A 22,332-nucleotide genomic window follows, 5' to 3' on the forward strand; every position below is an offset into this window, starting at 1 on the left:
AATTAATACATTGTAGAGCGATAACTGTATTTAAGTACTTGCATTACATCTAAAAAGTTAGTGTTTTTTCATTTGTAAATAACTTCACAAAGAAAATGTTTTTACAAAATTTTCTACTTTTATTTTAATTTTTATTTACTAGACTATCTTTTATTTTGCATGTATACAACGTCTTCCGCTGTAACAACAAAAGTGATCAAAAATAAGTGTCTAATACTTTTCAAAACTACCTTTTTTATTAAAAATGCAATAATGACATACGTCTAAAACTTTAACTTTCCACTTTGCAACAGTCTGTCCAGGGTTAAACTGAACTTGGCTGAATGTATTTGTGCTGTAATCCTCACCATTCTTGGCTGTTCCACTTTTTGCAGCAATGCTAACAAAAGATGTTTCTCCGAGAAAGCCAGATCGGTTTAAAACGATTGTTAAATACTTTTCGTTCTCATTTACAATGTAAGATGTACTATCAAGTGATATAAGGCACCAATTAAGGTTAAACTTGTTTCCTTTCAACTCGTTTCCGCCTAAAACAAAAGATATTTTGTTGTATTTATTTGTAGAAAAAAGACAAGTTATTTAATGTTGGCAAGTTAAGAGAATACATGCATGTTTATCCTAGTTATTTTGTTTAATAAAATAATCATAAGGTGAGTATGTTAACGGATTTGTTACAAAAAAAAACAGTTTGAAAAAAAATAAAAATAAGGTTTTCATACCAATATCTTGAATGGTAAAAGTAAAGAAATCACTTGTGGCGTTTGAACCTTCATTAGCTACATAATAAACAAACATGTTGTCAACATCACCTGAAGTATAAATATCAGGTAGTAAAAATATCTAATATAACTAAAACTTTAGTAGGTAATGATGATTAAGTTATTAACTATAAAAAACATTAATACTAACTTGCTTATAACAACTGTCGGTATAACGTGATGTTTTTGAAAGAAAAAATGTAACAACGAAATGCAAGATGACTTTAGTTTCAATCAAACTAAAGCATTATATAGTAATAATATACTTAATTATACTTTTTATTACTAAAATTTTTTACTGTAATAAAATTTAAAGATTTCAGTTTTTATCACCCATAAACAACTAGTTTAACTTGACTTAGTAAACGATCTTTATCGTTTGCTGTTTTCTTATTTTTTTAGAACTTACAAAACAATAATTGTAAACTTTTTCTAAATGCAGTTCTATTACAAATAGTTTTTTTTGTTTTAAAAAATGCTTCTACTACTTTAAACGTTGTTAAAGTTTCTGCCATTTCTTAATATTACTTTTTTAAACTATTAATAAATTTAACCTTAGGGTAAGTATAAAGTATGAAACGTATTCTTTTTAGATTCAACTTGTTTTAAACAAAGTTAATTTGATAAGTGTTTTGCTGTAAAATCATTTAAGTCTTTTTTCTCTTTAATACTGTCTCTCTTTTATCTACTACGAAATGTAGAATCAATACCTAAAATTATAGTTTACAAAATACCTTAGTTATTTGAGTTATTTTGTTAATTAGCTACTCTTTAAAACCTATATACTTACTTAAACACTAATATTAACAATTATGCTCCAACAAAGAATCAATTTCTAATAACCTTGCGTAAAAGATTCGACTGAATTATGAGGGTCAATTGCAAAGTTCACTATTTTTCCATGCTGTACATATTCTGTCACAACATACTTGAGAGTTGAAGAATCTGAATCTTGATCTTCTGCGTTCAAATAAGAACTTGTCAACCTAAAGCCTGTTCTACCGTCATCTAAGCTTGTTAGTGAGTGAGCAACGCTTACTTTTTTTATTTCTGGACTTTTGTTATCAACAGAAACTATTTCGATCGGAACACTTTGAGCTCTATTGGTAGCCTGCGATGTTATTGGAAAAAAGTAAAACAATTCGTGGTTTCCGTCGCTTACAACAAATGAAAACGAATCGTCTTTTGACTCAGAGCCGTCATGAACGTAAGATATTTTGTTTTCGTTTATTTGAGACATTAGAAACGAGTTTACTTCACTTGAATCTTCGAAAACTATTTTTCCGTGCATTGGTTGCTTGGTTATTGTTATTTTTAAAAGATTATCCTCAGTGTCTCGGTCTTCAACTTAAAAAAATAAAATGTTATAATATTTCACCTAATATTATAAAATTAAAATATTTGTCAAGTCATATTATACAGACTTTAAAGCTATAACAATGTCATTTTACTTTAGTTATATAATTCAGTAAGTTACGTAATAGGAATTAAATGTGATTACATTGCTAAAAGAAATATTAAATATGTATTTCGATATTATTTTTTATAACTTATTTTTAATTTATAACAAAAATTACTCTAAAATAAAAAGGATTAAATATGAAAATTTTAAACAAAATTAAAGTATTTTTGACTTTAGTTTACTTACTAATACTGTATGATTCTACCTTTAGTTTTAATGTTAATAATTACATTTTTAACTGCAGAAACATCTGAAATGGGGCAGAATTTGTGTATTTGAATTTTTCTTGATAGATTATATATTTATCTAACAATTAGTATTCAAAACAATTTTCAAGAAAGTTAAAAGCTGTATGAATATTGAAATACTGCTCGCCGATAGATAAAAATATACTTTTTTAAAGATTTGGCCGATAGAAGGTACCAAATCCCTACGTTCTTTTCAATATCTGATTGTAACAATTGTTTCTTTGTAATACAAGATACGCCTATACTTAAAGAATAAAAATAAACTGTTACATTTTAGTATAAAAGTATTTAACTTTAAAACCAGTAGTAACTGTCTAATCAGTCAGCTGGAGAATGAGGAAAAGTATTTTAAAAATATGTGAAAAATAACGTAAATTGGTTACTCATTTGAACTAATTTTTTTAAATGTACGTGAAAGATATCTAAATATTTTCAAAACAGTCAAAACACAAAAAATTCATTTGCTTATGCACGAAATTCAAAATCAAATTTTTTTATCAAACGTTTAGTATTTGAAAAATTACAAAAAATTTGTGTTCATTTATTTTGATAACAATGATTAAAAGCAAACTATAGTTGTTAAATATTGTAAAATAACTAGCTTCCCACAATCATCTTAAAGTGTTTTTAAAAACCGTTTTACTATTAAAAATTTTCTTAATTTTTTAAATAATAATAAATAAAATAATAATAAATTATATAACATATTTCATTATTAATTGCTTTAAAATTTTAGTTCAAAATTGTTACAAATTAATACTTTGAAACACTTTAAATATTTAAAGACTGTTTTGTACACATGCTTAATCTCTATAGTATAAACAAAGTTGAACTCTTTCAAGTTTGTTTTTTGCAACAACATTTATTAATAAAAGATTTAGTTTTTATTAAAGCTAATATAAAAATAACGTTTTTTTCTTTCTGTGATATAAGTTTTCATTTTTCAAATAAAAGTTTTTTGCTGGTTTTTTATTTTTATGGTTAGTATAACTTTCTCAATTTTTAAAGAAGTTAGTCATAAACAAAACTACATAACGGTATTAATAAAAATATTTAAGTTAAGCACAAAGATAAAATGTTTCATGGTGATTTTTTTTTCTATCAAGAACATATTAAGATCAAAAAAACAATTCATTTCAATCTAAAATATTTCTACTTTTTATTCACTTTAAAATTATAGTTTAATTTGTTTTGTTGTTTATTGAACGACAAAAAAGCACTCAAAAACTTGGTTATAGGACCTGGTGTACGAAGAACCCTTCGGTTATAAGGTTGTACACCACTTGGATACATTTTAACGTCTTGTCAAGGACAATGTTTTATTTTTTTAATAAAGTATAAAAATATGAATCTGAAATTTTTTGCTTAACATAATAATCTGTTTATAATTTCTTTTTATAGTTTTTTACGAAGTTGGTTAAAAAATTTATTGTAACAATTTTTAAGGGTTTGCAATATCTTTAACTTCTATTGTTCCAAGTTGTAAAGAATTTCATTAAAAAACTGAAAATACATATTTCGAATTGAACAAAAAGAAAACTGACATTAAATTTAATTACTTTTTTATTAGAATGTTTTTTAAAAAGTCATAAAATACTACAAAAAATTAAAGTTTTACATTTTAAACTATATTTACTCAACACTCGATTAATATTTACACGTAAAGTTATTTTAAACAAAAACTGTCAAAGTTACAATCTAATATACTAGTAATCTAATTTCAAAGTAAAAAGTAATTTTAACTTTTTAAATAGTTTCAAATGTTTAAATTTTCTTTAACCACCTTTATGGTCTTAAAGATAGAAACAAAAAATTATGCAAAGTTAAAAAACGTCAGTTTTCTTGATTAATCAAATCTATAAAATTATTCTAAACAATTTTAAAATAAAATACAAAAAATTAAATTCATACTATTCAGATTTTTTTATCGATATTTATCTTAATAGAAAATATTATTCAAACTCACCTCGAACTTCGAACGGAGTAATGATCTTTCCAGCTCCTTCTTTACATCTTATTTTATTTACTGTCACCACAGGAAGCTTGTTGTCAACATCAGAAATAGATATTCTGAAGGTACGATAAACAGAATTGTACCCGTCTGTGACTTCAAAAGAAAAACTGTCCATTCTATCTTCCTCTTCACTCGTGTGCACGTACTGAATCTTGTTACCTGAAGAAAAAAATACTTAGTTGTGTCGATTGTTTTTTTTACTTTAGTTTTCAACTTTTCTTAACACTTAATAATGAAATTCAAAAAAATTCAATGATTACAGGTAAATGTAAAGTTTTTTGAAAAAAAATGTATATACATATATTGCAACGCTAAAACACTTGTTGGGCTTAAAATACAGATAATAGTCTATTTAATGCTTCAAAACATTTTAAAAGCTATCCTCAGTGGATAATTAATGAAAAACTTATCTGCATACTAAACTATTAAGTGAAATTTATTTTACTTCATTAACGGAAGTTATAGAATATTTGATTCTAAACAACTTATTAGTATAACTTTTAAGATGCCTAAAGTTTTTTGTTTTAAAAGCATTTTAACAACTAAATAAAATCTTATGCACAATAATTTATTTTGTTATACTCTCTTTTAGTTGTTGTATTAGATGCTTTTTTTATCTATTTTTTACCAAAAACTTGTTATATTTATATATGGCTTTATATGTAGTGTTAATCTTTTTAAATTTTGTTTAAAATGTACTTTAATATCCACATGTAAAACAGGAATTATACTTATAAAGTTATAGATTTTAAAATAACTACTTTATAATTAAGTTGTTGTGCATTTTTAATGAAATACTTGTTAACTTTAATCACTGTAATTTTTTTTTCAACAAAACACTATTAAACCATTTATGTTTTATTTAAAATTTTATACTTATAAAACTGAAGATTTTAATATTATAATTTTACTTTGCTTTTTTGTACATATATAATAAACACTTGTTTCTTTTAAATATAATATTTAAAGCTATATTATTTCCGAACACAGTGCTAAACTAGATGCCTTTTAATAAAAATCTTTGATGTCGGTTAGACATTTGTACGTCATAACTTAACATGTTACACACTTATAGGAATATGTTTTTCAGTTGAATTAAATTAAATTAATTTAAAGTTATAACAAATATCATATCGGATAAAAAAAAATATATATAAGTTTGTTTTGGTTTTTATTTAAATAAATAAGTTTAAAATTTATTGATTTTTGTTAATTTAAAAATTGATTAAATGTTCTGCAAATTAAACTAATTAACTACATTTAGAGTTCTATAGGTACAGTGAAAAGTTTTTACAATATTTTTTTTGTTTTTTTAGAGTATAATTATGACACAAATCTGTTTAATGAAAGTATTGTTTAAAACCAAGTTATTAACATACAAAACAAAGAAAACCCGTGATATTTATAGTCAAGATCTATTGATAAGTAGTTTAAATTACGTTTCAGTTGAAAACCTCATAGTTTTATATTCAAAATAAACTAGGTATACATCAAATAAGGTTATAGTATTTTAAGCATTAAGTAGAAAACTATTAAAACTTATAACAATTAGTCTTATATTTTGTAAATATCAATTTGTTTTCAGATACAAACAATTGATATTGTTTGCAAAATGTTTTACTTTTATTTTACTTAATACTATCTAAAAGCACAGTTAAGGATTCAAAACAAATTTCTTTATTTAAAATTTTTAAATATTATTTAAAAGATTGTTATAAAAAATACAGCGACAAAATTATAAATTTTTAAATGTTTTAATATTTAAAAGTAAATTTTACTTTACTTGCTATTTACTTTTGTTAAAGGGACTACAGAGCAAGTTTAATATAGAAGTTATATTTCTTTTCTTTTTTTTGTTTTACTTTTTTTTAAATTCTACCTAAGTATTTAATGTATTTTAAAGTTAAATCGAACTATCTCGCTTTTTTATTATTATTGTAAAATAATAGTCTCAAATTTATGAGTAGTACCTAAAACGACTTTAAAACGTTAGTATGTTTATATAATTATTAATTTATAAAATTATATTTGATAAGCATAAAATATTTTGTTATAAAAAAAAATTTAAACCAAGTTTAAGTAAACTAAGTATTTAATAGTATAAATTTTTGCAAGGTTAAAAACCTGATATTTCTAATTGAGTGAATAAAGTAACAGGTTTTCCTGGATTGTCAGTTGACTCCAAATGACCATGAATGGGCGCTTCATTTACAATAAACAAAAGGCTTCCATCTTCACTGTTGTTGTCTGATGTGCTCAATACATCTAATGTTTTATATACATATAAATTAGCATAAACCATTTTTCTCCGTATGTTATAAATTAAAAAATTGTTAAACAACAAAATATTTAAATTTAATTAAATACCTTGCACAACAGCACCTACCTGATGTTAAAGTGACTCTACTCCCTTCTTTTAAAGTTATGCCTTTGTTGTATACAGAAGGGTGGGAGATGTCCATTTCAGCGATTGTTATAAAGAAGTAGCGATCTATCAGATCGTTCGTACCGTCGCTTAAATCAAACTTTAATATATCTCGCGTACCTGGTTGCCCTGCACATTAATTAAAGCTTTTATTAGAGAAAAATTTTCAAAAAACTTTCAAGCGAAACGAGTTTTTTTAATGCAGTAAATTTTAAGTAGACGGTTGTGTATTCAAAAGTGTATTGAAAGAATTTTATTCCAGTTGAAATTAAACTCAAACAAGTTTATTCAGCTAAACTTTCTGGACCACTTATCACGATATTGATGTAATGGCTTAAAGCTGTTTTAGACAAATGTTAAACTAATTTCATTGCTTTAAGTTATTGCTTTAAACCTAATATTATTTTTAAATATTCAATTTTTTACGTCTTTTTTTAATATTCTAGTTTATAAAAAAAATGTATACCATTATGGACCAGAAATGTGATAGTATATATAAAGAGTGAGAGTTAAGTTAAGTATAAGTTATGTCTGAAAAACGTTTACTGAAGTTTTTAATTAATAAATAACATATGAAAAAATGTTATAGTTACATTCTTATAAAATTAATTTAACTAATTCCTTTTTGTACTTATAGAAAATATTTTAGTTATTTTAAAATGAAAAGTGGGATTCATTCTTATTAGCTTAAGTTATTACTCCGCTTTACAGTAGTAGTATTTTAGACTATTTTCGTCGAAAAAGTAGAATAAATTTAGTCTAACTTGGTTTGTAATTGTTAAATATAGTAGTTAAAGTTTGTTAATCTTAAAATAAAATGTTAAACTTATTTTTTAAAATAACTTTTTTTTTCATAAAATCAAACTAGTACAAACAAGAAAACTAATTTACATATTTTTTTATGTATCATAATCGTCTAACCCATGTGATGATAAAACAGTTTTTTATTTTCAATATCTTTTTGCAAAAACGTATCTCCTTCTTGTAAAATTTTTTCAATGACCTTTTGGTTTTTATCAACAAACTTAAGCACTAATGTACCTTGTTGTGGAGTGAAAGTAATCATATATTGGAGTTTACCATCATCTGAATCAATATCTGTAGCCTATAAAAAGTAATTATACAATTGATGACTACTAAAAATTTTTCTTTTTATCATGCTTAAAACTTGAGAGATAAAACTAATTAAATCTTATAAGCATTTTTTATTATTTATAAATTTAGTTTAAGAATTAGCTAGAATTAAATAGCAGCTCTTCTGGAGTGTGCATCTAAAACATAGTTCATGGTTAAAGTAGTAAATATTATACTTATCGCTAAAATAAATTTGATTGAAAAAGTGTCTATTTTTGATAAACCTATTATTTTTGATAGTAATCTTAACAATTACAATAAATTTATCTATAAAAGTTAGTAAACTATAATATAATATTTATTAAAAAAATGCGTAAACATAAAAACTATGCTACAATCATTAAATATAAAACAAATTTAATTCAATAGCTGGAATGAATGAACTTAACCTAGTTGATAAAATCAACTTGTAAAAAACTATACTGCCTTAACTTGCATGTTTTTTAACCTAAAAACAGAAATTTTAAAACTACTCTGACTTTTAACCAACATAAAAGTTGTAAACGTAGCTTACTATTCAACAAAATGTTATAAAAAAATTTACAAAAAAAAAACTTTGTTATTACAATAATCCAGTATGTAAACTCATATTATTTTATAAAAAAGAATGCAAGAAGTTTAGTATACAGTATTTATAAAAAAACTATAAACTATTCTCGCATGTTCGTACATGTATGCATCTGCTATAAAGAACTTAATGTTTAATTTTAGTTCGTATTATTAAATCCTTTTTTTCTTAATTTACAACTGAAGTACTTACTCAGTGAACTTATATAAATTATATTTAGAAGGTATCCAAATACCTACGTAACTAGTGATCGGTAAAACGTGATAACAAATTTTTAACGCAATTTTTGCTTATATATATATACATATACTTATGTAATTTAGTTAGTAAAAAATAAATAAAAAAACATTGAAATTTTTAACTCTGTAAGCGAAACAGTTGTTTAGTAAGTACACAATAATAGGTGTTGAGTATATAGCTTAAAAGAACTTAATTAAAACTATGTATATAAGAACTTTTAAAAAACCGTACACACATCAAAAGTTTTAATATTATGGGACAAAGTTTACGTCAAAAACTTACTTACTTTATGGCTTAATTTGTAGCGGTTTTACTTATTTGAAATTACTATTTTAATAGTCAGTATTAAATAGTGATTCTTAAAATGCAACAATATGTGCTATACTTATAAAACTCAATAATAAAATACTTGTGCTCACTCAAACTACTTAACAACTATAATTCTTTTTACTTAAGCTCTACAAATATGACACAAATATTTATTTAAGCTTACTATTTTTAAACTATGTTTAAGTAAAACTTTATTTTTTATTTATAAATAAAGTTTTGCGTTTTAAAGAATGTGTTCCGACATACTTCGATAACTGTTTTGTTTCAATTTTATTGGCCGTGTAAAATCTGTACTATTTATTTACTTATAGTTGTATAGAAACTAATAATTTACGTCTTATTACTTGCTGAAACTGCAGCTGTACAAAATAGTTTTAATCAAAAATGTTAATGTTCCTTTTGTTTTTGTTATTATAGTTAAACTAACTTTCATTCAAATATTTAATTATACTGCAACTTTTCTTCTGCTCGGTGCAAGTAGGTAATAAAAAATCGGTAAAGTTAGATTGATGGAGTTTAAAACAAAGCAAATTTTACTATTATTACTAAGGGTTACTGTTTTGCTTGCCTTAATGTAATGATAATATATTGATTGTAACAAAATACGTTTTGTTTGCATCGGAATTAAGGCATCAAACTAAATTGTTTCATTTTGATCATTAGTTTTATAAGAAAATCTGAACTAAAGCTACACCAGTTGTTCTTGAAGATTTTTGAATTTTTTCAAATTTAATAGGTTAGAGAAAGTAAATGTACTTATAATTAGCTTTTATGCTGTATTTATATTTCCATTAGTTTCTAAATAATTCATGTTCATAAAGTTTAATAAGACAGCATATTTAGTTTTGTTTTAGTATATATTAAAGATTTTTAAGTAGTAGTATAAAACTAAAATATAATATGTACGCTTTAAAAGCAATATTGTATACAACTTTGTGAATGTTTATAAGTATCGAACACTTTTAGAAATATACAATTATAAAACTATAGTTTCATAACTTTAATGTGGTTTAAAAAATATATTATAGCTTGCAAAATATATTTAAAAAAATTAACGATAAGTGAAAAATCTTTATTTTGATCTATAACAAGAGAAATATTCAAAAAACATACATTTTTTAAATTTTCTCTATAACTTTCATGCTAAATTGTGCGTGTATAGTTTATTGTTATCACAAGTACTAGTACTGATTAATGTCTTCATTTTCTGATAGAGTTATGTTAGTATAATTGTTGTATTTTATTACATTTAATTTACGTCTCATTTAAATTATTTTATATGGTCTTATGTCTATATTAAAGTATAAAAAAGCTTTCTTACTATTAGTCAATATATTTTTTATCTTAGTTTGTTATTGAAAAGCTGTTTATAACTTTTATAAGAATTACCTAGGTTGTATTTGTATTAAATTTAAAAAACAATTATTGGTTACTAACTTTTTTGTCTTTTTCTTGAGAAAAACAGAAGAAATTTCAACAACCATTAAGTTGAACAAGTTTAAAAGTAATTTAACACATTTTGTCTTGAGAAAAAAACATGTTTGTGTTTAAAGTTTAAAGTTGTTTATTTTTATAATAGTTCTTTTTAGTTTCTATTAGATAAAGTAGCAACAACAAAAAATTATCACAAATTTGGATTTAAACTTTCAAAAGTTATCCTAGTTCAAAAGTGTTTAAATTTTTTTTTGATTAATGACTTCGCTTTTTTTAATAAAAGCTTTATATCAACTCTAATTTCAAAAATCTAAATGATAACAACATCACGACGATAAACGTGTAAAACACGCATCATTTAACATAGTGTTTCCTTTTTACTATCTCTAGCTGTCTCTTTGGAGACGAAGTTTGATAACTGTTTTTATAATTTACGATAATTTGTCTTGCTATGACATTTTTTCATAAATAACTGGTTATGGATATGTAGCGTTAACAATTAGTTTCAGTAGTTTTAAGTAACCTATAAATGAATTTTGATTAAACAACTTTTAAAAATATATACTTAAACCTACATTTTCAAACAAAAGCGGAAAAATAATATTTTTTACATATATATATATATATATATTGTTGTTTTTGTACATTTACAATGCAAACGACCAAAACTTTAAGATAACAAAGGCTAAAACCAACTTCTTTTTTTTGACAGAATTTAAACATGACATAAAATCATTCGCAACCAGGTATTAAGCTTTTCCTTTACACTGTATTATAATGATAAAAATTACAAGCATTACAGTTTAGTTTTATTTTATCTTTCAATATTCTATAGTTTGGTCTAAATATTTTTTTGTCCGTTGTTCTTTTATTTTGTTTTTTTTTCAATCTACTTTTAAATACTACAACTTACTTTGTAATCTATGCTAATATTCGATAATAAGGTAGCTAAAAGTCCAATTTGTTTACATAAGAATCTACCTCTGCTCAAAAAAAAATTCTACAATAATAATAGCAGTTTACAATAACAACAGTAAAAAAGTCATTTAGACTAGTTAAACTTAACCTGTAGTGATTTAAAGCAAAACAAACTAAAAAAACTCCATAAAATATTATAAGTTTAGCTTCAGTGTTTCAGGGTTTTCATACGTTTATAATTTATATTTATTTTTTACTAAAGTTATGACAATTCTATATAAGAAAGTCTTCATCATGCTTTTTAGAACATAATCTTAATTCAAATTTAAAAGAAGTACGTACAAATAACGTTGAAGCATTTTTTTAAATGTAGAAAACAACGGACTTTAGTAACAAAGATTTATAAAAGTGTTCATAACTTTAAATTGTTCAGTAAATTTTCTGCTTGTCTCTTCTTTATAAATAAATTTTAAAAATAACTATGGAATTTATATTTAAACAGGTTTTCAACATAGTAAGTTCAAAGATATATCTAATCAATGTTTTTAGTAAAACTCTTAGTTATCAATAGTTAATACAGAGTTTTATTCTATTTTAACTATAAAAGAAAGGTTGAGCAACAGGCTACTTGAAACAGTCTAAACTAACTTTAAGTAAATCGTCTGTGATGACTCTTGTCTCGTTAATTTCAACTTCAAGACCGTTGTTAATAGTTAAACGTGGTGATTCGTCATCAACTTGTGTGACAAAAACTTCAACACTTTTTACAACTTTGTGGAGTCCATCACTGAGCTCGATTTCAAACTCATCTTCTAAAGTCTCAGAGTCGTCATGCTTGTAGAATATTACTGATCCGTCGTTTATTTCATCAAAACTGAAGCTTGAAGTTTTTACACTTCCATTGTGTTTTGTCTGTATTAAAATAAGTTTTTTTGTCTTTGTATACTATTTTATTTGTATTTTTAAAGCTTTAAAAACATCGTAAATTTTTCCGAAAAAGAAAAGTATAAAGTATAAAAATTTTAAACTTAGCATTATCTTTACACTAACCTCGTTAACAGGTAGTCTACAACTCTTTAATAATAGTAAAAAAATTACTTTATTCAAATATAAATAAAAACAAAATACTACTCATTATTTTCTAAAAATTTACTAATGAAGAAATTTTTTTATTAAACTAGTATACAGACTTTAAAACATTAGACATGAGTCTTTAGGACTGATTTCTAACAGTTTATAACGGGGTTTTATCAAACTTTAATAGATTTTAAGTTTTAAGTTTGGTGAAGTTCACCTTAACTTTTTTATGTACAAAGAAGTATTTCAATAAATATGGTTTCAAAGAAATAATTTATGTTGTTTAGATTATACTAAATAGACTAAATGGGTTTTAAATTTTAGTTTCGTTTATTGTTTTCAACTTTTGTAACTATAATAGAATTTTCTTTTTTTAAACAAAAAAAATCATACAATTTGAAAATAGTAGTGTAAATTATTTGTAATTTTGAATTACAAAATATATGTTTGTATTTTAGGTAAATAAATTAAAGTTTGTCTAAATACCTTTACTAAAATTGACTAGAATGCTATTTTTCATTACTTATAGTAAAAATAAAAGCAATTTTGAAAGTAAATATTTCAATAAACATATTTCTCAAGTTCAGTAAAATATTTTTTAAATACTTATATATTAAATTAAAAAAAAAAAAGTTTGTCACTATAGAACGGTAATAAAACTACCTTATCCCAAAAATATAACTTTGGACAACAAATATTTAAATTGTGACAATAAATAAAATAGTTTTACACAAGGTTTAGCTGTAGTTTGAGTTCACTAACTTGACGGTAAAAACTGCCGTATTTTGGTTGTTTTGTAATAAAAAACAAAAGGTCATCTGCCGGTACATCTTCATCGTAAACATAAACTTGTGTTTTATCTAACATCAGGATGCCTCCTTCATTAACTTGAAAGTTTTTGACATATAACTGCGGTTCTTCGTCATTTACTAAGTTTTTTGTTTATTTAAGTTATGAAATACTCAAAAATATCACTAAAATATTTGTCTAAAATAGTTGTTTTCCAAAAATAACTTCTTAACTTTTTTATTTTGTTGTTTCATAGAAGTTAGAATCACAATTAATATTTCAATAAACGTGTAAATTTAAAATATTTTAGGAGATTCGTAAAATTTCTTTTTATAACTTTGTTTAAGAACTTAATATATAGTTTTTGTTTTAATTTGTTAAATTTAAACTTCTTTAAATCCTCTTTTTTTTCAATTACAAACCCGGTTTTATTTTTATAGCAAACAAATTTTCTTCCGACGAGTTGGGCACTCCATCCTGACAAACAAAAGTGAATTTATCTTCAACCGGTTCTCTTCCCAGGTGCACGCTCTGCACGTACCTGATTGAACCTGACTTCACGTCTGCAATTCTGAACGAGCTGATCGGCTGGCCTGCTCTTGATACCTGCGTTAAAGCAAAAGCTCTGAATTTAGTTTAAAAAAATGTAATAAGGTGTTTAGTTCAACATTGAGTGTGAACTTACTTTAGTCGTAAAAGCTATTTTTAAACTTTTTTATTATTGTTAAGGTTAATCAAAAAAATAACCTCCGATCCTACAGAAGGTGTAACGTTCTCCAGAAAACCTTCCTTTGCTTGACTTGTGATGATACACAATATATCATCAGTACGAGTATCTTTATCGGAAGCATATAAATGACTCGTTTTTATTGTAACTTGAGACCCTTCTTCAACTACAAGAAATTCTTGCATCGAAACTGCAGGAGCTTTGTTGTCAACAGCATTAATAATTACATTTATTTCAACGGATTTAGTTCTGCCAAATAAATCAGTTACGGACAATTCGAACTTGTCATTATCATTTTCAACTCCGATCTCTCCATCAGTGTGAAGGTAAAACAAAGAACCGGACGAAACTTGATCTTGCGTGAATGTGTCTACTTTTTCACTACCGACCAGAATTTTTCCCCTTTTCGGCTGCGTTACAACCGTATAAGTTAGCATTAGGCTTTTATCTTCTTCTTCTTCTTTCTCTTTTATAATCTGTAATCGTTGCATTTGATGAAAATAGTATGAAAATGTTATCTTTCTTGCTTTTAGGAAATCTTTTTTTAATGCTTTTAAAACAAAATTTGTTGCTTAACTTTCAACTAATGTTTATGTTTTTTTTTGAATTTTGTGACTTTTTAGTACTAATGAACTAATTTTACTTTTAATATAGTTTAATTGTTTCAGTTTACTTTTTAATACACTTTTATCTTTTACACAATTACCTTGTCAGTAAGTTGAACTTTTTCACCCTCATTTACTTCAACATACTTTATCAATGTACCTTTGATAGGTTCTGACAGCAGAGGTCTTTCGTCAGCCTCAAACTCTATTTTGACTTTCACGACAATTGGAATCTTGTGCACTTTGTCACTAACCACAAGTTCAAAACTGTCACTTCGACTTTTGTTGCCAAAATGCTGGTAAAAAATACGGCCTTCATGTATGTCGTTTCTTGTGAATGCACCGGCTATCCATATAAATTTTTAAGTATCTTTTAATTTTTTACTTTGTTGTTTTTAGCACCCTTTATTTTAGTTTACTAAAGTCATTTTTTGTCATTTAATAAAAAGAACAAATTCATTTGCATCAAAAAATTATATTAAGTATATGTATTAAAGTTTATATACTTATAATTAAAGTATTTTAAATAAGCTAGTTTTAATAATAGGATTGAAAAATATTTAGTTTAAAAAATAGAAATATGAATAGTTACTTGTTAATATTTTAGTATTTAATTTTATTCTAGTAAACAACAACTTTTAACATTGGAAGTAATGAAAGAGAAAATTCTTTAAACTTTATATTCGTACCAAAACAAAAAAATATCATATTGTCTATTAGATTTAAATACTAAAAAGTTTTTACAGTGCTAACCTAGTGGAATCTGAACAGAATCATAATGTAGTCTTCCATGTTTCGGATTTGACACCAACGTGAACAAAAGTTCTTGGTCATCAGTATCATTATCATTGGCATCTAAAACTTCTTTTGTAAGAAAAAAAACTCCATTTTCAACGACTTCAAAACCTTTGTTTACTACTACAGGTGGTTTGTTGTCAACAGGACTCAGAAAAATAACAAATTTCTATCAAAAAAAAAGTCAAACAGTTTTTTTATGAAAACAGCGTTAAGTATTTTGCTGGAAATAATTTACAATAAAAGCTTAAACTATAATGTACTTAACTACAATACCTGATTTGGTAAGATATTATCTTCATCATCTACAGTACTAAACTTAAACTGAAAAACCCGAGCAATCATACCAAGCTCGACCTTCGGAGGCCGATAAGCGATTTTAGCATGGTCGACTTGCTCTTGAGTGAATTCAGTTACTACAGTTGATGGATCATCGTATAGTACTATTTTACCTGTTAATAAAGACTTTTTGAATAGTTTATTGAAGTGAATCTACTTCGAGTGCATGACAATTAAAATTTTAACACTTTATTTGCTCTCTTATTTTATAAATATTCAGCGCATAGCTTATTAAGATTATGTTTTATAGAATGATAGAATTCCTACCATTATTTCTGAAAAAAATAGTCTGACAATCAAGTTACTGTAACTATATACAAACCATGATAAAAAACTTTAAGATTATTTCATTCCAAACTTGTAAGGTCTTGTATAAAAGTTTATTTCTAAATTTACTAGGTCAACTACTATGACCCTGTAGTTTGGTTAAGCTTTGTTTATACAATTTTGTAGAAAATTTAGATGCTACTAAAAATTTCTCAGTTATTGATGTTTTTAACATAACTACTTTTAATGTACTATAAGTTATTTTTTCAACTAACTTGAACCCTTTCTATAGGTAGTTAAAAGTTTTTTAATTACTAATTTTACTCTTTTATTTATTTAATATTTAGTGTAGTCAAAGTGCATTTTATTTGCAAAATAAACAAACCAGTGTCTTCTAGTTGAAATGTCCCTGTTGTCAATTCGGTTATTTTTTCTTCTAATTTGTAAAGAATATTTTTATTTTGTGAATCTTCATCAGTATATCGCATCATTGACTGGTTGAAAGCGGTCAGCTCATATTCTTTTACATTCATCTGTCAGTAGTATGTTTTGATAATCTGACTGAAATACTTAAAAAAAATTAAAAGTTTAAAAAAAGCTTAGACTTAGTTAATAATAAGTTTAAACTTTAAATTTGAAGTAAGAAATGTTCTTTTTTAATTTACTTCATTTTGTTAGAATTAAATTTTGAACTAAATTACTGACTTTACTTACTTTGATTTGAAAAATAGAAACGATTACTTTTTTTAAAGTAAGCATTGAAAGTGATTGTGTTTTAACATATTAAGAAGTTCGTAAAATATTAGAACAATAAATAGTAATACTACACAGCTACTTTTAAAGTAAAAGTTTTTAAGTTTGAATGAAACTATTAGTAGACATTTCTTTTAAGGATCCGCTTTTTGTACGAAACACTATGAAAAATTTTTGGTAAGACCTCATTAACTGTAGATCTTTTTTTTCTAAATTTATAATTTAAATTAACTTATTTTTACATAAAAATAAACTTACATAAATCATAACAAAAATAAAGAAGCTGAATAGCTTTTACATACTAGACTTTTTTAAATGCAAGCTTGATTAGATTTATGGTTTTTTTTTTGTTGTTTTTTTTTTCAAATTCATGAGTAATAATTATAAGCATGTTTATTTTTAGTACCATGTTTTGTAAACTAACGTATAAACTACTGCCTGGAAAAAGTTTAGGAGATGATTTATCTACGGGAACAATTGTCAAATAAAAACTGTTAGGAGGAGATCTATTCGGCAGATCAGCATCGTCCTCCACATAAAACTCGTGCACATCCATCACGACTTTATTGTGGTGAGATATCAAACTGCGGTAAAATAGCTGATTATCAAGTATGTTCTGTTGGGTCCATTGGAAAACTCTACGCTCAACGCGCCCATCTTCTCTGAACGACCAAAGATCATTTTGAACGCCAGTGCTGTTCTTCACAATAAAAAAGCCACCAGCGCTTGAAACTATTTTCAGCAGTGTGAATATAACGTGCTCCGGCGTTGAAATTGTATCAACGGCGTGTAAATATTCTTTTGTTATCAGAACAGTTGAACCTTCTTCTACCTCCACCACTTTATTTGTTTTTATGGTCTGAAAAATTTTATAGTTGATAGTAAAACTCTTGTGCTCTTATATTTATATAGTAGTAAAATTTATTGTTCTATATTGCCTATTGAAATTACAATACTTTTTGCAGACAATAAAAGTTCATTACTGCAATATACCTGTAGCAAGTATTTTTTCAAACCATATTTAAAGTTTTTTTTTTTTTTATAATTATTTATTTTTTAACTAAACAATTAAACTCTAAAAAGTATTTGATTAGAAATATTTACAAACTTAGTTTATAGTGTTGCTACTAACTTATATTAAAACAGTTTTAGTATTTTAAAATAAACTTCTTTAACTTTTAATTATTGATGTATCATCAATAAATAAACTTCAAATAAACATATTTTTACTTACAGGATAATTTGTGTCTACAAATGCAATGTAGATAGGAAACAAAAACTCCACAAAGTGCTGTCCGTCGCTCACAGCAAAAACTATATTGTCACTAAAATTTTTATAAATTTTAAAGATAAAAACCTGATACATCGTTTATTTATAGACAATTTTCAAATAAAAATTAACAAAATACAATATAGCATATCTATTTAGTAAAGCTTATAGTAGTATAAATGTTTCTTAAGTTTAAATATTTAAACATGTGTTAACAATTAAGAATTAAATTAACGTATTACACTTCTAATATAAATATCAACTTAAAAACAAATTAACACAAAATTGCAATAAGACTTCATTCAGTAAAGTATGAAAAATCTTTTCTTAAATATTTAGTCTTTTAGATTGGCTACAACTGCTGTATATATAGTGTGCTTAAAGTTCTTTTTACAGCAAAATTTACTTTTAAGTTAAGAACTAAACTTTTTTTTTAAATATTTTAAAACAAATGATTTTTCAATTGTTTCGGATGCTTTACCTGTGGTTGTCTCCGCCGTCATGCTGGTAAACGACATTTCCTTTTTGCAGATCGTCAACTTTAAACTTGGTTTGTATGTCGTCAACTGTAATGTTTCCGTGCCGTGGTCCGTTCAAAACTTGAACAGTTACGTCATCAAGATTGTCTTCGTCTGATATTTGAAGGGAACGATGACTCGTGATCGACCTAGACTGGCCCTGTTGACGAAATTTGTTAGGCAGTGATAAAACGTTTAGTGATAGTTTTATGTATTTAAAAAAAAAAGATCGAACTCAATTTAAAAATTAGTTTGTGGGTAACAAGAGTTTTTTCGTACAAGTTTGTCCAAGCTAATACAAAAGTTTTACTGATTAGGTGTAAAACATGCACTGAGTTTCACATTGGTATAGCGTCAATTTTGCACGGTTTGCTAAACGGTGAAAGTATAGTAGTTATATTTTATTCTTTTGTTTTTCTACTTTAGGTTTACATTTTTTTTATTGCATGGTTGACTTTATCTTTATTATTCCAAAAATAAATTAGATAAAACTGTTTAATACGATTTTAAAAATATATAATAAAAATATAAACTAAATGTAATTAAAATAAACCTAATTAAAATTAACAAATAATCAATTGTAAACATAAATTCATATATAAAAAACTTTATTTGAAATACAATTACTCCTACCGTTTATACAACCGTGCAAAAATGACGCTATGCGTATATGATCCGCAAAAAATTGTACCATGTAAACTTATTGGATATAGATATGCTCAAACAGGCTAAAAGTTTTATATACATTTTTGCAAAATTCTTTAAGTTTATTTACGATGATAAAATACAATATTTAAATTTTTATTACTTTTAAAAAGGTGCGAAAAATGGTAATAAACAATTAATAATTTTTTTTTTTTTTTTATTATTCTAGTATGGTGATAACTTTAGCTGTCTCTTCTAAAAAAACAAGTGTTTTACTTTAAAAATAAATCTAAGATACTTCGATTTTTTCAATTTACTAAAAAATACGTAGATTTAAATATCGTTTAAGTTTCTAGAAATTATTAAGTAAAAAAAATATATTTTTTAGTCATTTTTCTTTTATTTGCTAAATTTTTAAAAGCCTAAAGTTATAACTTGACATGAATGCCATTGAATAAACTGTTTGCTTTAGAGATTCAACTGTTCAAACAGGCAAACAAGTTGTACGATTCAAGTGTTTGTTTATGTCAAAGACCTACACGTTATCGTTATCATCTAAGAAAGGTTTGCAAACATACAAAAAAAAACACACTTGCCTTATGAATAGACAAATTTTGTTATCAATTTGATAACTTGTAAACTTTAAGCTACAATTTAATCTTTCTGAATTTATAGAGAATATACAAAAACATTTAAAGATACGCAAAAGTAAGAGAGAGGTGTAAGTTTTTTTTTTGTTTTACTCGGATACGCATTATTTTTTTCATTTTTCGACTACAAAAAGTTTTGAAGTTAAACTTTGACTTATTTTTTTTTAATACTAAATAACTTTAGTATTAATACTTAATACTAAAACTAAATCGTTTTCTTAAATGTTAACCTGGTACAAGATTAAACCAGTGTTCTTGTAGATAATGGGAGCGAGTGTGTACATTGGATAGACGACGACTATAAAGCTGATCGTATTCGAAGTGAAGCCATCGGTGTCGACGGCTTGTATGTCGAAGCTGTACGTTCTTTCCTGATCACTAGCGTGGGCAGGCGGCTTGTACGCTATCTTCAGTTCCCACACATCGTTTTGACGAAAGCTGAATATCGGTTGATCGCGGTCATCCGTGCTCACAACGACACCGTTTACGTTTTCGTCCATTTTAGTAGTTATGTTGAAGATAAGATCTGAATCATGAGACTCGTAGTCGCTCGCACGGATCATGTCTGATGTCAACGCGGTAATGCAGAACTGGTTGACTTCCATCAAGAAAGTTGAAGAAAAATCAAATGCAGGTGGACTGTTTTCTCTCCCTTCCAAAATTCTTACAATGATCTGTTTAAAATAAGTTTTTAATTTAAACGAATTAATAAAAAAAGTTCTGACTAAAGTAAAGTTTAAATTGCATAAAGATTTAAAAACAAAAAAAGAAATTTGTTTCTCTTAATTACTTTATTTCAATCTGTATAAATAGACTTAACAGTTTTTTTTTTACAAAATCAGCCACTACAAATTATTTTCAAAGTATAAAATGTAATTATTTAACCTGAAAAAATTCACTTTTAACCGCTCCATCGACATTGTCTTCCACTTCAACTTTCATTTGTATTTTATCGATATTAGCTGAGTTTTCTCCAGCCATATGCTTGTAAACTATTTCCGCTTTGATCATTTCATCGCAGGAAACCATTGAGCCCATAGATATGTCGTTTGTTAAAACTCCGTACTGGGGAAATCCACCAATACCAATTAAAGTAGCAACTGTGCAGTTTTGAGTTAATGGGTCATAGTTAAAACTGAGCTGGTTCATACCAATTGGTTCTGAGCGCCCAAAAAGTTCATCTACAGTCAAAAACATAAAGTTTTTAACCAACTCTCTTTTAACAAAAATGATATCAAAAACTATTTTAGACGGTATTATTTTAGTTTCAGTGTGTGTATCTAGTCTCACTTGCAAGTTTATGTAATCTTTCAAAGGACTACTGCCTCCAAAGTGCGTGTAAGCTATAACACCTTTCTTAAATTTACAAGGAAAACTTTTGTGACTGAGTGAACCAATGACATCATTAAATGGTGAAGATAAAACAGCTACTGTACACTTTTCTGAGTGTTTCAATTCCACTTTTAAATGTATCTCGGGATCAAGTGTCACCGTTCTTCCAATTGGTACTTCTACAGGGTTTGTATCTATTGGCACATCAACTGTCTTTTGGATCTTTAGCTTCTTTTTGAAATTTTTCGATAGTGCTCCGTTCGTCGAAAAAAACAAAACTAGGACGACTAAAAAAAGCGTCTTCCAGCAGCTTTTGTGTGCCTTCATGGTTGTATAAGGAGAGCAGTTGGTATTTGCTCTTTATATAATTACATTTAGTAAAAGCAGGCAACCTACGCCTCTCCGACCACCCAAAAAGCTTTCATTAAAAGTCTGTAATTTTATATCGTTTACGGATAAAAAACGACGCACTGTAAAATAAATCTGCACATAATTAAAAATAAATTGAAGTTCTCGCTTCAATTAAATAAAGTGTTTTTTTAAGATTGAACAGAAAAAGTAAAACGTAAAGGCAAACTAAATTGTTTATGAAAAAATAGGTTTGTATGTAAAACTAAAATTAAAGTAATACTTTAAAGTATTCCTTTTTAATACTATTTAGTTTTTTTTAAGGTCAATAAAGTATATTTAAGTTTTACAAGTATTTACTGTTTATTTTTTTTAGGCTTTTTAGTTATTTTTAGTTTAAAAATTATAATATTTAAATACAATAATGGTTTTTATAAATTTTTAAAAAAGTTAATTCTAGCAAGTATATAGAGAATATGAAAAATATCAGCTTAATATTCAGTCTAATGTTATAAAAACCTTATGAGCTTGTTGTTTTTTTTTGTTTTAAACAGATGGTAGTGACTGTAAATTACTTTGTTAAGTTTAACAACTACACTGTTTACAAATATTTTTAATACTTAAACTAACATTATTTAGAACTTATTCTTCGGTAAAATTTTTGATATATTTGTTTATGTTTTTAA

The 22,332-nt window shown here is 25.5% G+C and overlaps 1 protein-coding gene across 2 annotated transcripts in view; it reads right to left on the minus strand.

Annotated features, from left to right (window-relative positions):
- LOC145844263 (FRAS1-related extracellular matrix protein 2-like) overlaps positions 1-22,332 on the minus strand; it is a 43,325-nt gene that overhangs the window by 20,067 nt on the left and 926 nt on the right. Inside the window, exons 2-21 of one of the 2 annotated variants that reach the window (XM_082951645.1) lie at positions 20,852-21,730; positions 20,197-20,640; positions 18,635-18,831; positions 18,118-18,208; positions 17,308-17,742; positions 16,516-16,663; positions 15,801-15,976; positions 15,483-15,693; positions 14,831-15,075; positions 14,145-14,600; positions 13,820-14,003; positions 13,371-13,537; positions 12,180-12,443; positions 7,829-8,012; positions 6,869-7,036; positions 6,607-6,747; positions 4,435-4,641; positions 1,602-2,105; positions 720-809; positions 262-527 (exon numbers count right to left, since the gene is read on the minus strand). In XM_082951645.1, coding sequence (XP_082807771.1) covers positions 262-527; positions 720-809; positions 1,602-2,105; positions 4,435-4,641; positions 6,607-6,747; positions 6,869-7,036; positions 7,829-8,012; positions 12,180-12,443; positions 13,371-13,537; positions 13,820-14,003; positions 14,145-14,600; positions 14,831-15,075; positions 15,483-15,693; positions 15,801-15,976; positions 16,516-16,663; positions 17,308-17,742; positions 18,118-18,208; positions 18,635-18,831; positions 20,197-20,640; positions 20,852-21,625 — 5,352 coding nt within the window. In that variant the 5' untranslated portion in view covers positions 21,626-21,730. Of the gene's footprint in view, positions 1-261; positions 528-719; positions 810-1,601; positions 2,106-4,434; positions 4,642-6,606; positions 6,748-6,868; positions 7,037-7,828; positions 8,013-12,179; positions 12,444-13,370; positions 13,538-13,819; positions 14,004-14,144; positions 14,601-14,830; positions 15,076-15,482; positions 15,694-15,800; positions 15,977-16,515; positions 16,664-17,307; positions 17,743-18,117; positions 18,209-18,634; positions 18,832-20,196; positions 20,641-20,851; positions 21,764-22,332 lie in introns of those variants that run through there. The other variant, XM_082951644.1, reaches the window with a different exon arrangement.

Source organism: Thalia democratica, chromosome 9 (assembly GCF_965202585.1).
Source record: "Thalia democratica chromosome 9, ktThaDemo2.hap1.1, whole genome shotgun sequence".
Lineage (NCBI taxonomy): Eukaryota > Metazoa > Chordata > Thaliacea > Salpida > Salpidae > Thalia > Thalia democratica.